A 13,257-nucleotide genomic window follows, 5' to 3' on the forward strand; every position below is an offset into this window, starting at 1 on the left:
CTTGGCTCCCTGCAACCTCTGCTTCCCTGGCTCAAGCTGTTCTTCAGCCTCAGCCTCCCGAGCAGCTGGGATTACAGGCATGAGCCACCAACATTTGGCTAACTTTTTTGTATTTTTGCAGAGACGGGGTCTTGCCATGATGCCCATGCTGGTCTTGAACTCCTGAGCTTAAGACAACCCACCTGCCTTGGCCTCCCAAACTGCTGGGATTACAGGCATGAGCCTGCTTAGCCTGTTTAAATGTTAAGTGCATGTACTTGAAAGTAGGTACATAAGAAGATAAAAGAATAGGCTCAAAGCCCCAGGAAAATTTAAGCGAAGTCTTCATAACTTAAGTCTTCACAATTTAAGTCAAGTCAAGTCTTCATGAGCCTAATCTCTTTTCATGCTGAACCCTCTGCCACCTTCACTCCTCACCCATGGGTACCAGTGGGCAGGATAAGTGAGAAGCCTGTAAGCCAAGCTGGAAGAGCTGTCCCAATCCCACAAGGAAAATCCATCTGTTTTAAGACTGACTCAAGACAGTAGGAAGTCACATCATCAACTGCAGCAAAAGATTTGCTACAAAGGCCCGTTTGTGTTGTAGAGTAAGGTTCTCAAAAGGCCTCAGAGGGGCCAGGCCTAGCCCGCCCCAAGGACTGCCTGACACACGGTGCACAGCTGCAGGGGTGAGGAGGCCACCACAGGGGCCAGATGTGGAGCTCATAGGTCGAAGTTCGCTTGCACTTTACTGTCCTCCCCTGCTGCATGCTGAAACCCAAGGGTAAGAGGTGGCTTTCAGTAGCATAGATCCCTGAACATATGCTCTGACATGAGAGCCACCCCAGGTCATTGCGACCACCATTCTGATAGCTAGGTTATGCACCATCTTGCGAAAAATATATACTGTGAGGGCCAACTAGAGGAATCTGCTTACCAAGACCAGGCCATAGGCTTGAGTCCCAGAGCTCGTTGTGGCATCTTGTTGAACCCATGTGTGGGCAGGAGTGGAGGAGAAGAGCCCCCAGATAGGGAGATGTGGGACAAAGGCCCATGTGCATTGTTTTCTGGGCTCAGAGAAGCTGACCTGGATGGCTCAGCCATCTTGGTCAGTCTTGGACACTAGAGGGGGATTTAGAAATTTTCTGGAAAGGATGCCCAGAGACATCCTGGGCATGTCTAAACTGGACGCCCAGAGACACAGGTCAAGATACTGCCAACCTGGCCGGTCTCAGGATGCTGGAAGGGGATTTAGGTAATTTTCAGGAACGTAATTCCAAGCTGGGAGGGTGGGGGTTCCTGCGCCCAGACCTAAGGGTGGTACTGAGGTTATCAGCACCTGGTATACTTTGGTATACTTTTGACTTTCCCTGGGTATTGCATGTTAGCCTCTTTAGGTGAAATAATTTCCTCAATCTCCACTTTGTATTTTTAGAAAAGACTAAAAAAGACCAAGCCTGTTAAACAACCAAATCACCTTAAATTCTTTCTAAATTAATAAAAATTATTCTGTTTTCTTAACCTATAACCAACTCTATTTTTATGGGGTGAACTGAGGCTCTGGTGAACGTACAGCATGAGACTGGCTTCAATACGTTTGGGCGTACTGAAGGCAGCAAATCCTTTTGTATTATTGATAAATGTGAAGGATTGCCATTATTCCTTCTATTCTCCTATGCTAGAGTACAATTTGGGGAGTGTCCTGACAATTCCTATTAGGTAATTATCCCTCAAGGATTCTTGCAAGGACAACAGGAGGACACAACGTTGTGTTGTGTTTCAGTAATTCAGCAGTCATATTTGTTATCCTCTGGAAGAGGGATTATCAAGCTTCCATCCATATGCTGATTGACCATTTACAAAATATGGTGGTTTGAGTTGCCTGGATTATTGCACCAGCCTTCTAAATGTTCTGCTGGCAGCCTCTCTTGTCCTCCTCTAACTGGCCAGATAATCCACAAATCCAAATCTACTCATGTCCCTTTCACTTGTCACTTTAGTGGCCTCATGTCGTGCCTCATTCCCTCTCTCTGGCCTTCTTGATGCTGTCTCTTGCGCATATACTGTTTGTTCCTCAAGGAACATTCTACCTCTGTATCCCCATTGGGCTTGGCTAAATTATCTTGTCTTTTGTGCCTCGACTTAAATTTTCCTTTCTCTTAGCTTTCTCAATGTTCCCAGACTAGTCTTTCTCTTATTACAAAAATCACACTCTAATGTCATTTTTTTTTTATTGACCTCTACGTCTCAACAGAAAGTCAACTGTGACAGTAGGAATTGTGTCTATGCCGGTCTCCATCAACAATCCTTTGCCTAGCCCAATTTAACAGAAAATTGTGGATGAATAAACTATATAATGGTTACAACTGTATGAAGCAAGCGTTCTATTAGCCTCATTTTACAGCGAGAAAGATGTGGCTCACCAAAGTAAAGCAGCGGGACTTCATACGTTGAAAGAGTTTAGCAGCTGTCCAAGCTCTGCCTTTTTCCTTCCTACAAACCTCAGAAAATACACAAAATATCCCGTCTTGAAGCTTCAGCGTTTTTCATGGCAATGATCTTGACGATCACTCCAAAAAATTTAGCAGGAAGGCCATGATGTGTTGTAAAAGGTGGATAGGAGCGTATGAAATCCTCAGAATTCTCTGTATCTTTAGCATGATGGTAGTTGTAGCATCCCAGTTACCATCATCTCTAACGTGCCTCAGCCAAGTCAGGAACGTTTCTTGAGTTCATCTGTATGTTCTGACTCAGGAATTCTTTTCGTTTGTTTTTAATTTTTATATTGCCTCCATTTAATTTTAATACAAACATACAAACTGCTACGTCAACACAAGGTATTTGCTTAATTCCTAATTAACTTCACTTCCATCCTCTTTTTTCCAATCTTATTGAGGCATAATTGACAATAAAAATTGTATTATTCAAGGTTTACATGATGTTTTGATACACCTATACACTGTGAAATGATTTCCACAATCCAACTAATTAACATATTCAGCACCTCACATAGCTACCTTTGTGTGTCGTGTGTGTAGGGAGAATACTTAAGATCTACTCTCTTAGCAAATTTCAAAAACACAGTACATTATTCTCAACTACTGACGCAGGAATTCTTAATATCCTTGCACAGATCTTGAAGAGCCTCCAGGCTCTGCGTTCTTTGATGAAAAAATGACTCGACACTGCTAACCTATTCAATTGACCATGGCACTCCTCCATCAAAGAAAAACAAGGAAGTCATCCAGCTTTGTTCTGAACTCAGCAGCTAAGATGGCATGAGCTTCATCGCAAAGCATAGTTCTATGTCATGTCTATTCAATGAATCCAATGTTGCTGGTCCCTTAATAAAATAATTTGTAACATAAATGAGACTGCACATGTTTTTCCTGTTTGGTGCTGAGAACAAAGCTGCCCAGTTAGAGAAAATATGAATCCCACTGTTCCATTGGCTCCTGTAAAAACGTCTTGGAGTATATATAAAAGTGTCTTTTGCTCTCTTGGAGTTTCAATTGCTCCAAAAAGCTCTACATATGATCTATGATATCTATTTGTGTAACTCATCTGGAAGGATACATATGCAAATGTTAACAGGATTATACGTTTTGTAAGAAAACCTTCCATGACCTTCTCCATCACTACCTCTGGGGTCCAGGACTGTTAACACTACTGGAGAGCATTGTATTTCACAGAGATTTCAAAGTAGTGCACATAACATCTGAATGTTGCATTTTATCACAAAGACGAGGAAGAGGAAGAATAGTGGACTGCTCTGTCTCTTGCTGTCCTTAAATGTCAGTGTAATAGAATGTGAAAGAATCAAAGCACAGTCTAACTCAGAGAGAGGAGTCCCTAGTCCCCCTCAATGCTAAAACAACTAAGCAAACTAAGACAAAGATGAAATCAAAGTGGTTTCAAAGAAAGGATCAGGTCACAAGGACAGAGAAATACTGGGTTATGCCCTTGGTCAGAATTCCTGATAGGGGCTGGACATGATGGCTCACACCTTAATCCCAGCACTTTGGGAGGCTGAAGCTGGAGGACCACTTGAGCCCAGGAGCTTAAGACCAGACTGGGCAATGTAGCAAGATCCCATCTAAATAAAATATATATTTTAAAATTAGCCAGACATGGTGATGTGTGCCTGTAGTTGGGAGGCTGAGGCAAGAGGATCATTTGAGCCCCGGAGGTCAAAGCTGCAGTGGGCTATTGTTGTACTGCTACACTCCAGCCGGAGTGATAGGGTGAGACCCTGACTCTAAAAATAAAAAGGAATTTCTGATAGGAAGGCCAAACATATTCTGACAAAGGTAGATAGATATGACAGGTGTTTGGTATAACCACCCCATAAGTTACAGATATGTAATTAAAGGTCATGTTGGTTACAGTGTATCCAGTCGAACTCTTAGATGTTTAGTGTTTTCCCCTTGACTTTGCTCTTAATGTTTCTTGAGGAGGCTGGGGCTAACACATGCTAACACATACGCTTTGTTGGATTTACAGAGTGAGTTTTGTTTTTTTAAATACATGTTTTTATCTAAGTTGGAGGATCTGGAAATTCTTGGATGGAGAACAGACAGTGACAGCTGATCCTTACCTCCTTTCCATGGGTCATATGTTTGCTACACTTGTTTCCACTTTCTCTTTTTTTTTTTTTTTTTTTTTCCTTGAGACAGAGTCTCGCTCTGTCGCCCAGGCTGGAGTGCAGTGGCCCGATCTCGGCTTATTGCAAGCTCCGCCTCCTGGGTTCACGCCATTCTCCTGCCTCAGCCTCCCGAGTAGCTGGGACTTCAGGCGCCCACCGCCACACCCGGGTAATTTTTTTGTATTTTTAGTAGAGACGAGGTTTCACCGTGTTAGCCAGGATGGTCTCAATCTCCTGATCTCATGATCCGCCAGCCTCAGCCTCCCAAAGTGCTGGGATTACAGGCGTGAGCCACCGCGCCCGGCCTCCACTTTCTGTTTTCTTAAACCAGACCTGCTTTATTCATTTACATCACCTGCCTGTTGCATTTAGACCCAGGAATTTGCAACCTCTCTTCTACTGGGACTGTCCTCCCGTCCATCTCTACTTCTTCAAATTCTAGCCATCCTTCATGGTCTATCTCAAAAGTCATCCTCTTTTTCCTTTCCCCAACAATCAGATGTGAGTCTCACCCCCTTGGAATGGACAACACTGGTTACACTTCTTTTGTAGTACATACAGTATTCAGTAATATTATTACTCTTGTTCATATTACACTTTATATTGTCCTCCTGACTATAATGTAAAGTTTATAAACTTACACATTCATTCATCCATTCATTTGGCAATTTATTAAGTACTCGATGCCACACACTAAGGTTAAGTGCTGTGGATATTGCAGTAAATAAAAGAAACACTACAGGCCCTCAAGGTGGTACCTGAGCGCAGGATCAGCCATGTCTTCATTGCTTCTGCTGCAGAGCCTAGCAAAGTGTCTTGTACATAATACATACTCAGTTGGCATTTGTTGAAATAAATTTAGATGTAGCCATTTCCATTTACGAAGTGTCTTCTATTTGGCAATTCTAGTAACCTTGTTTATGTCATTCTATTAAATAAAAGTATTTGAGCTATGTTTCTTCAAAAGCACTCTGAAAATCAGATTGTTTGTTAATATATACTAACCATTAAACATTTCTTCTCCCATTGCAGTTAACACTGAGTCACTAAGGCTTTATCCGGGAATAGTACTCAGAGTGCTCAGATGTTTCTTTAAATTCATTTACCTGGGTAACTGCTGAAAGAGAGGCGACTACTGCTGGTATCTTTATCTTTGATGTTGAAGTCCCAGTGTTTATATATCCTGAGCATGGCTGCGTACGTGTACCAGCTTGAGTGAGCAAAAAGGATGTTCTCAAACCCAGGAAGAACCTACAGCCAGAATTATAGTGGATTACACAGATGTACATAGCTAACTGACTGCAATTGTCTTAAGTGTAAGAGGCAATCAGGGATTGTGCCCTTTCAGGTAAGTGTTTATTGCTATATTAATTACTGGAAAATATGGCCAAGGAATCAAGATTAACATTTAATGTGGCCCCAAACAGACTCTTCCTTCTAACATTCAAAATGGAAGACTCTAGCTGGGCATGGTGGCTCACACTCAAAATCCCAGCACTTTGGGAGGCCAAGGCAGGCGGATCACTTGAGGTCAGGAGTTCGAGACCAGCCTGGCCAAAATGGTGAAACTCTGTCTATACCAAAAAAACAAGAAAAATTAACCAGGCATGGTGACACACCCCTGTAGTCCCAGCTACTTGGGGAATTGAGGCAAGAGACTCGCTTGAACCTGGGAGGCAGAGGTTGCAGTGAGACGAGATCACACCACTGCACTCCAGCCAGAGCATCAGAGTGAGACTCCAGCTCAAAAACAAAACAAAACAAAAAAACAAAATGGAAGATTCTAGAAGGTGGAAGTGGCGCAGGTGCACACAGCATGGGAGGAATGGTGGAAGAAATAGATGTAACATCATGTACTTAAAATTCTCTCCATCAAAGTTACTTCCAGTTCTTAACTTCTACCATTGAAGAACTCACGAGCTGATACACTGTTATAGCCAGGGGTGATGAGATGTTGCTATACTTGGGCGCTATATAGATAAAGTCTGTAAGAACCAGAACAAGGCAAAAGGAGCTGCTATGTCTTACCTTAATAAGAGCGGAGCAATGTCCCATGTCCCATCTCTTAAAAAACTTTAGGCTGCTGTTTTTTGTGGGAGAGAGTGAGGGAATCAGATCCAATAAATCTCCAACAGCATTCAGGAACTGAATCTGGAACAGGGTCATTGGCTAGGAAAGGACAAAGACTGCACTTAACATCGATTTGTGACAGACATCTTTTCCTGTTTTTCCTCTCGTTAGGGTCCCATTAAATTATTCCCTTGCAGGCTGTGCGCAGTGGCTCACACCTGTAATCCCAGCACTTTGGGAGGCCGAGGTGGGTGGATCACGAGGTCAGGAGACCGAGACCATCCTGGCTAACATGGTGAAACCCCGTCTCTACTAAAAATACAAAAATTAGCCGGGCGTGGTGGTGGGCACCTGTAGTTCCAGCTACTCGGGAGGCTGAGGCAGGAGAATGGGGTGAACCCAGGAGGTGGAGGTTGCAGTGAGCCAAGATCACGCCACTGCACTCCAGCTGGGTGACACAGTGAGACTCTATCTCAAAAAAAAAAAAAATTATTTATTTCTGAAGTGTCTCTTATGCTAGATTTTTATTGTAGCTAATAAAATAATTTTTGTGGCTTTATAGTTTAGAAGAGCTGTTTTGGCATGTTTTGATAGCCACAGAATGTGGGAGTGGCTCCTTGGAGAGTAAAGTAGAGCTTTCTGTTTGCACTCTACAGCAGTGCTTCTCAACCTCGGCACTACTGACATTTTGAGCCAGTTAATACTTTCTTTTCGGTTGTTGTGCATTGTGAGACGTTTAGCATCATTCCTGGCCTCTACCCACTAGGTATCAGTGGCAACTTCCCAGTTTTGGCAACCAAAAATGTCTCCAAGACATTGCCAAGTGCCCTCTGGAGAGAAACCACTCTTAGACAAGAACCACTGCTACACAGCAAAAACATTCAACTAAGAAGCTTTTGGTTTTGATTGTGTGTTAACCGTAAGACCAACTGACTGGCCAGCGTTAACTCTGAGCAGTTATCAGATTGTACTTGAACATGAACTTTGTGTAAACTGGAGAGCACTGCTCCAGGAAGATTCAGTCTGCTGCAGCAGGTCCGGGTTAGGCATCAACAAATTGGTTTTGGGGTAGAGGTGGTGGGAAGACAAACACAAATAACATTTTAACCAAAAAACTAAAACCAAAGCAAAAACTCAATCCAATTTTTATTTATATAAATATCATCTCTGTTTTGTTTGTTTGAATAAGTTACGCATTTATTATTCAAGATTTAAAAAATTATAATAATGTTTATAGCAGAAAGTCTCCTCCTTTTCCTGTTCTCCATTTGCTCAGGTACTACCATTTCTAGTTAATCATTTTGCTAGTTTTTTTGCATATACTGCCAGTTTTTTGATTTTTTATTTTTCCCTATTGGCACTGTGATCTTGGATCCAGAGTTTTAAAAATGTCTTGTAAACACAATTTTTAAAAACATACATGGTAGTGTGTTATATGCACTGTTGTTCACCTTGATTTTTTTTTGTCTTAATATCTTTCACTTAATGTTTTGGGGATGTTTTTATATTGGATGTAAAAATTGTCCTCACTCTTCTTTTTATTTTTATTATTTATTTATTTATTTCCTTATTTTTGAGACAGAGTTTCACTCTTGTTGCCCAGGCTGGGGTGCAATGGCGCAATCTCAGCTCACTGCAACCTCCACCTCCCGGGTTCAAGCGATTCTCCTGCCTTGGCCTCCCAAGTAGCTGGGATTACAGGTGCCCGCTACCATGCCCAGCTAATTTTTGTAGTTTTTTGTAGAGACGAGGTTTCACCATGTTGGCTGGGCTGGTCTAGAACTCCTGACCTCAGGTGATCCACGCACCTTGGCCTCCCAAAGTGCTGGGATTACAGGCGTGAGCCACCACACCTGGCCTGTCTTCACTCTTCTAAGCAGCATTCCAATGTATGGATGTTTTATAATATTTTTAACTAGTGTTTTCTTTGATGAGTTTTCAAGTGGCTTCTAGTCTTTTGCTATTATAAACAATGCCACAATAATTAATCTTGGACACATCATTTTGCTTATGTTTGAGTCTATGTGTGGGATAAATTCCTAGAAGTGATTTAGATTTTAATAGATATTGCCAAATTGTTCTCATACGAATTGTTTAAATTATACTCTTCTGACCAGGTGCAGTGGCTCATGAGTGTAATCCCAGCATTTTGGGAGGCCGAGTCCGATGAATCACCTGAGGTCAGGAGTTCGAGACCAGCCTGGCTAACATGGTGAAATCCCATCTCTATTAAAAATACAAAAATTAGCCCGGTGGGGTGGTGCATGCTTGTATTCCCAGATACTCAAGAGGCTGAGGCATGAGAATTGGTTGAGCCCCAGAGGCGGAGGTTGCAGCTGAGATCAAGCCACTGCCCTCCCACCTAGGCGATAGAGTAAGACTCTGTCTCTAAATAAATAAATAAAACTCTTCCATCCTCAAAAACATATTAAACATTTAGTTTATCTCCAATCTCATAGGTGCAAAACAGTATCCCACTGTAATTGATATTTGCATTTCTTTTGTTATACTGTATAATATATCCATACGTTGGAATGCTGCTTAGAAGCGGAAGGACAGATGATATTACACATCTGAAAGAATAAAGATGTATACATACAATTTAAGGAAAAATAAATAAACACCGATGTAGTCAACTCACAGTTTAAAAAATGGAACATCAGCAGTGCCTTAGAAGTCTCCAATCTCATCTCACTCCTTTCCTGCCAGCGGTCACCACTATGCTAAATTTTGTATAGCTCATTACCTGCCACTCTATTATTTATCACCTATATATAATATATTTATCACCTATATATATATATTTTTTAAGATATATTTTTAAAACTCTACCTTTTTTGATTTTGCACAAATAGAGTCATATTGTATGGGCTGGGTGCAATGGCTCATACCTGTAATCCCAGCACTTCGGGAGGCTGAGGCGGGTAGATCATTTGAGGTCAGGAGTTCGAGACTAGCCTGGCCAACATGGTGAGCCCTCATCTCTACCAAAAATACAAAAATTAGTTGGGAGTGTTGACTCACGCCTGTAGTCCCAGCTACTTGGGAGGATGAGGCAGGAGAATCACCTGAACCCAGGAGGCAGAGGTTGCAGTGAGCCAAGATCATGCCACTGCACTCCAGCCTGGGTAACAGAGCAAGACTCTGACTCAAAAAAAAAAGTTAGAGTCTTACTGTATGCATTTTTCTGTAACTCACTGCTTTCACTGGACATTATTTTGACATTTATCAACATATATGTGTATATACACGCATATATACACACATGTACACACAGACACAGACATGTACATGTATATATGTGCATATATATGTATATATACATATATACACACATTGGACAAAATAGACAAAAAGTTCAAAGAAAAGCTGTGCACTTAATTTTATATATATATACACACACTGGTCAAAATAGGCAAAAAGAGTTATATAATATACATATTATATATATATACTGTCAAAATAGACAAAACGTAATAAATGTAATATGTTATATAATATACATATTATATACATATATACTGGCAAAATAGACAAAAAGTTACATAATATACATATTTCGTTTATACATATATTATCCCAGGAAACAAAATATCCACAATTTTTGGAAGTATATCAAATGGTACATTGGAAGCCTCAGTGAGTCAGTAAAGCTTTCCCCCAGAATTATAATGCATATGTGTTTGTGTGGATATGTGTTTACATGAATGTTGTGGAGTGTGGCAAACATAGAACTTATATACTTAAACATCTTGTCTTAATGAGCATGCAGTCTAAAACACTAGTTTTATCAGAGTAGTTAAAAACCCAGTACATTCATACCATGCTTTTTAACCTAATCCTGAGCCCAGTATTATGGGAGATTGAAAACACACAGAAACAAGTTGGCTTACTTGTGTTTTGGGCTTGTAATTTTGTAAATTAGGTGTCACAATATGACAGCTATGACGGTTCTTGGCTGTAAGGAATGTATACTGTAGTTCTACTTTGATCTGCTTCTAAACTGGAATGTTATTTTAAAGATAACATTCAATATTCTTACCATACTGTGTAAATTCTGAGAAGCTTGTTTAAAATCCTACCTTTGTCCCTTCTAAGATGGCCCTCCTCTTTGCTCCTACGTAAAGACCATCTATTTGTGCCATCACATAGCCTGTGTGTCTCCAAAATGAGTCATCCTTGTATGCTTTGATATTTTTCCGGGTCCACTTATCTTGCTTCCTGGAAGAGAAATTAGATTTGCACTACAGTCTCAACAGTTACTCATTCAAAGGTAAATCAAACCAGCATTGAGAGATTATATACTCAGACACTTATGCTAATATGATTTCAATTCTAGATCTGGTAACACTCCAGTCACTCAAAGGATTTCAGGGAAAATTCTAACTGATTTTTAATTTCTCCCTAGGGTTTTGATTCTTCTTTCACAGCTTCTTCTGTGCTGTATCTAGAACAAAAGCATAAGTGTGATGCTGACCCTCCTGTGATACGAGACCTAAACATGTCGAGGAGAGACTATCCAAACGCATTTTGTGTCAAACCACAATGTTTCACTAAGTCAATAAAGATACGTTGATTAACTTTACTTTTAGTTGTAGAAGTAGTAAAGTTAAACAACCGGACAAAATCTAAGGGCAAGGTGGTTGATATCTGTTTGTATTTCTCTCAGATCATTTGCATAGCTTATGATTCATTCCGTTTCAGTTGTTATTAGGAACTGCCTCAATGCCTCAGTCCCAGCATGGTAGCAAAAATGTCATTTTTTAATGGTGCCTTCATTCTTCCAGTTCTCTGAACTTTCATGGGATGATTTGATATAACTTTGTATACTGAAAACTATTTCTGACTTGTTCAGGCGATCACTAGATCAGTCTTAGAATAATGTCCTTGCTTCATGGGATCTAGCCCAGTGGTTTTTCACTGAAGCTCTATAGGACTTTTAGCATTTCATGAAGAAGTTGCTTGGAGTGCAATTTGGAGGGCCAACCCAAGAGCCTTTCTGTCCCCAAATTAATCTCCTGTCATCCTACAAGTGTAAACACATTTAAAATTTTAGTCTTCAGGAAACTTTATTAAAATGAAAAGCGTCTCAGAGGGTGTTAAGAATTATGACTTTAGATATTATCAAAGACCTCAGTTAGGATTAGTTGCAGGCTCATGAAAAGGAAACACCTTAAAGAGTGAAGAGAGGGGATCCCTGCAAGAAGGAGAAGGGCCTCCATGAGGAAGAGATCCAGGGACTTAACACTGATACTTTACACTGGTGATGTTCCTCTAACCGTGTCAGCAATTGGTTAAGCGATATTCAACTCAACCTTTGAAAGAGCTGACATTAAAGAGCATGTTGTTTGCAACCAGTTTTCATGTCATTACCAGAAAGTGCTATCCCCTACTAGAAGAACAACTGTAGAGTCCTGCTAAAGAGATTTAAAAATAAATTGGCAAAGAAAAAATTGCTGCTTGAAATTACAGATTCAGTCCCTGCAGCATTAAAAACAACGAAAAGAGAAAAGCTATTATACGTACTCCATAAAATCCTGCACTTCATCCATGATGGAAGGTTTCCTGATCAGCTGCGGGTAAAGGTTTGTGTAGTGGTCATTCATGTGCCTGAAATGATACATGAAAATTACCACATTTCTATTTTTGTTCTTGGATTTCTCCATCACAGTAAATTATTCAATCATTTGGCTAACTAGGATGTCCCTAATTACAAACTCTCCCTACTATCTTTTTTCCTTAATAAATGCACAGTTTCAAATTGGGAAATATTTACAACATATAGAAAAGGATAGAATATCGAAAACACCCAAGTGTTCACCACTCAACTTTATTAAATTATTATATTTTGCCATATTTGCCACATATATTTAAAAAATCAAACAAAGTGTAGAGTCAAAGCCCCTGTGTGAACTTCCTGATGCTAATTCTTTTCCCTTCTCCCAAGAGGTAATAACTTCAGTCTTGAATCTGATTATTCCCATGCATGTTTATATGCAATTAAACATTTAACCATAAATAATGTAACCATAAATATACATTTAACCATAAATGTATATTTAACCATAAATACACATTTAACCATAAATAATGCATAGAATTATCATGTTCGCAACACACTATAAAAAAGATCATACTGATCACTCTTTACTTATTTATCTCAATATGATTTTTGAAGAAATATCTATGCTATCTGCTACTTACATTTATTCTTTTTAACTGCTGATACTATTCCATGGTATGACCATATTCATGCATGCATTCCCATGATGGACATTTAACTGATTTTTTATTTCTTCCTATTACAATGCAACTTCAAATGTTTTTGTATATGTCTTTTTTTTCACACATTTGCATGTTCTTCTAGGACATGCACACACACACACACACACATACATACACATGTGAATAATAGTTGGGGTAAGTATTCTATATAGCTATAAAGTAACTAGATATTGCCAAATTGTTCTCCACAGTGATCGTACCAATTTATATCCCTACTTACTACATGTTAGACTTCTCCTTCTTCCACAGCCTTACCAACACTTCATATTGTGAGACTT

The 13,257-nt window shown here is 40.0% G+C and overlaps 1 protein-coding gene across 1 annotated transcript in view; it reads right to left on the bottom strand.

Annotated features, from left to right (window-relative positions):
- The window catches only part of PLBD1 (phospholipase B domain containing 1), a 54,150-nt gene that overhangs the window by 28,483 nt on the left and 12,410 nt on the right, over positions 1-13,257 (bottom strand). Inside the window, exons 3-6 of the mRNA XM_011990792.1 lie at positions 12,221-12,304; positions 10,777-10,915; positions 6,653-6,793; positions 5,731-5,875 (exon numbers count right to left, since the gene is read on the bottom strand). Of these exons, the coding sequence (XP_011846182.1) occupies positions 5,731-5,875; positions 6,653-6,793; positions 10,777-10,915; positions 12,221-12,304 (509 nt within the window). The remainder of the gene's footprint in view (positions 1-5,730; positions 5,876-6,652; positions 6,794-10,776; positions 10,916-12,220; positions 12,305-13,257) is intronic.

This window comes from Mandrillus leucophaeus, unplaced genomic scaffold, assembly GCF_000951045.1.
Source record: "Mandrillus leucophaeus isolate KB7577 unplaced genomic scaffold, Mleu.le_1.0 Scaffold383, whole genome shotgun sequence".
Lineage (NCBI taxonomy): Eukaryota > Metazoa > Chordata > Mammalia > Primates > Cercopithecidae > Mandrillus > Mandrillus leucophaeus.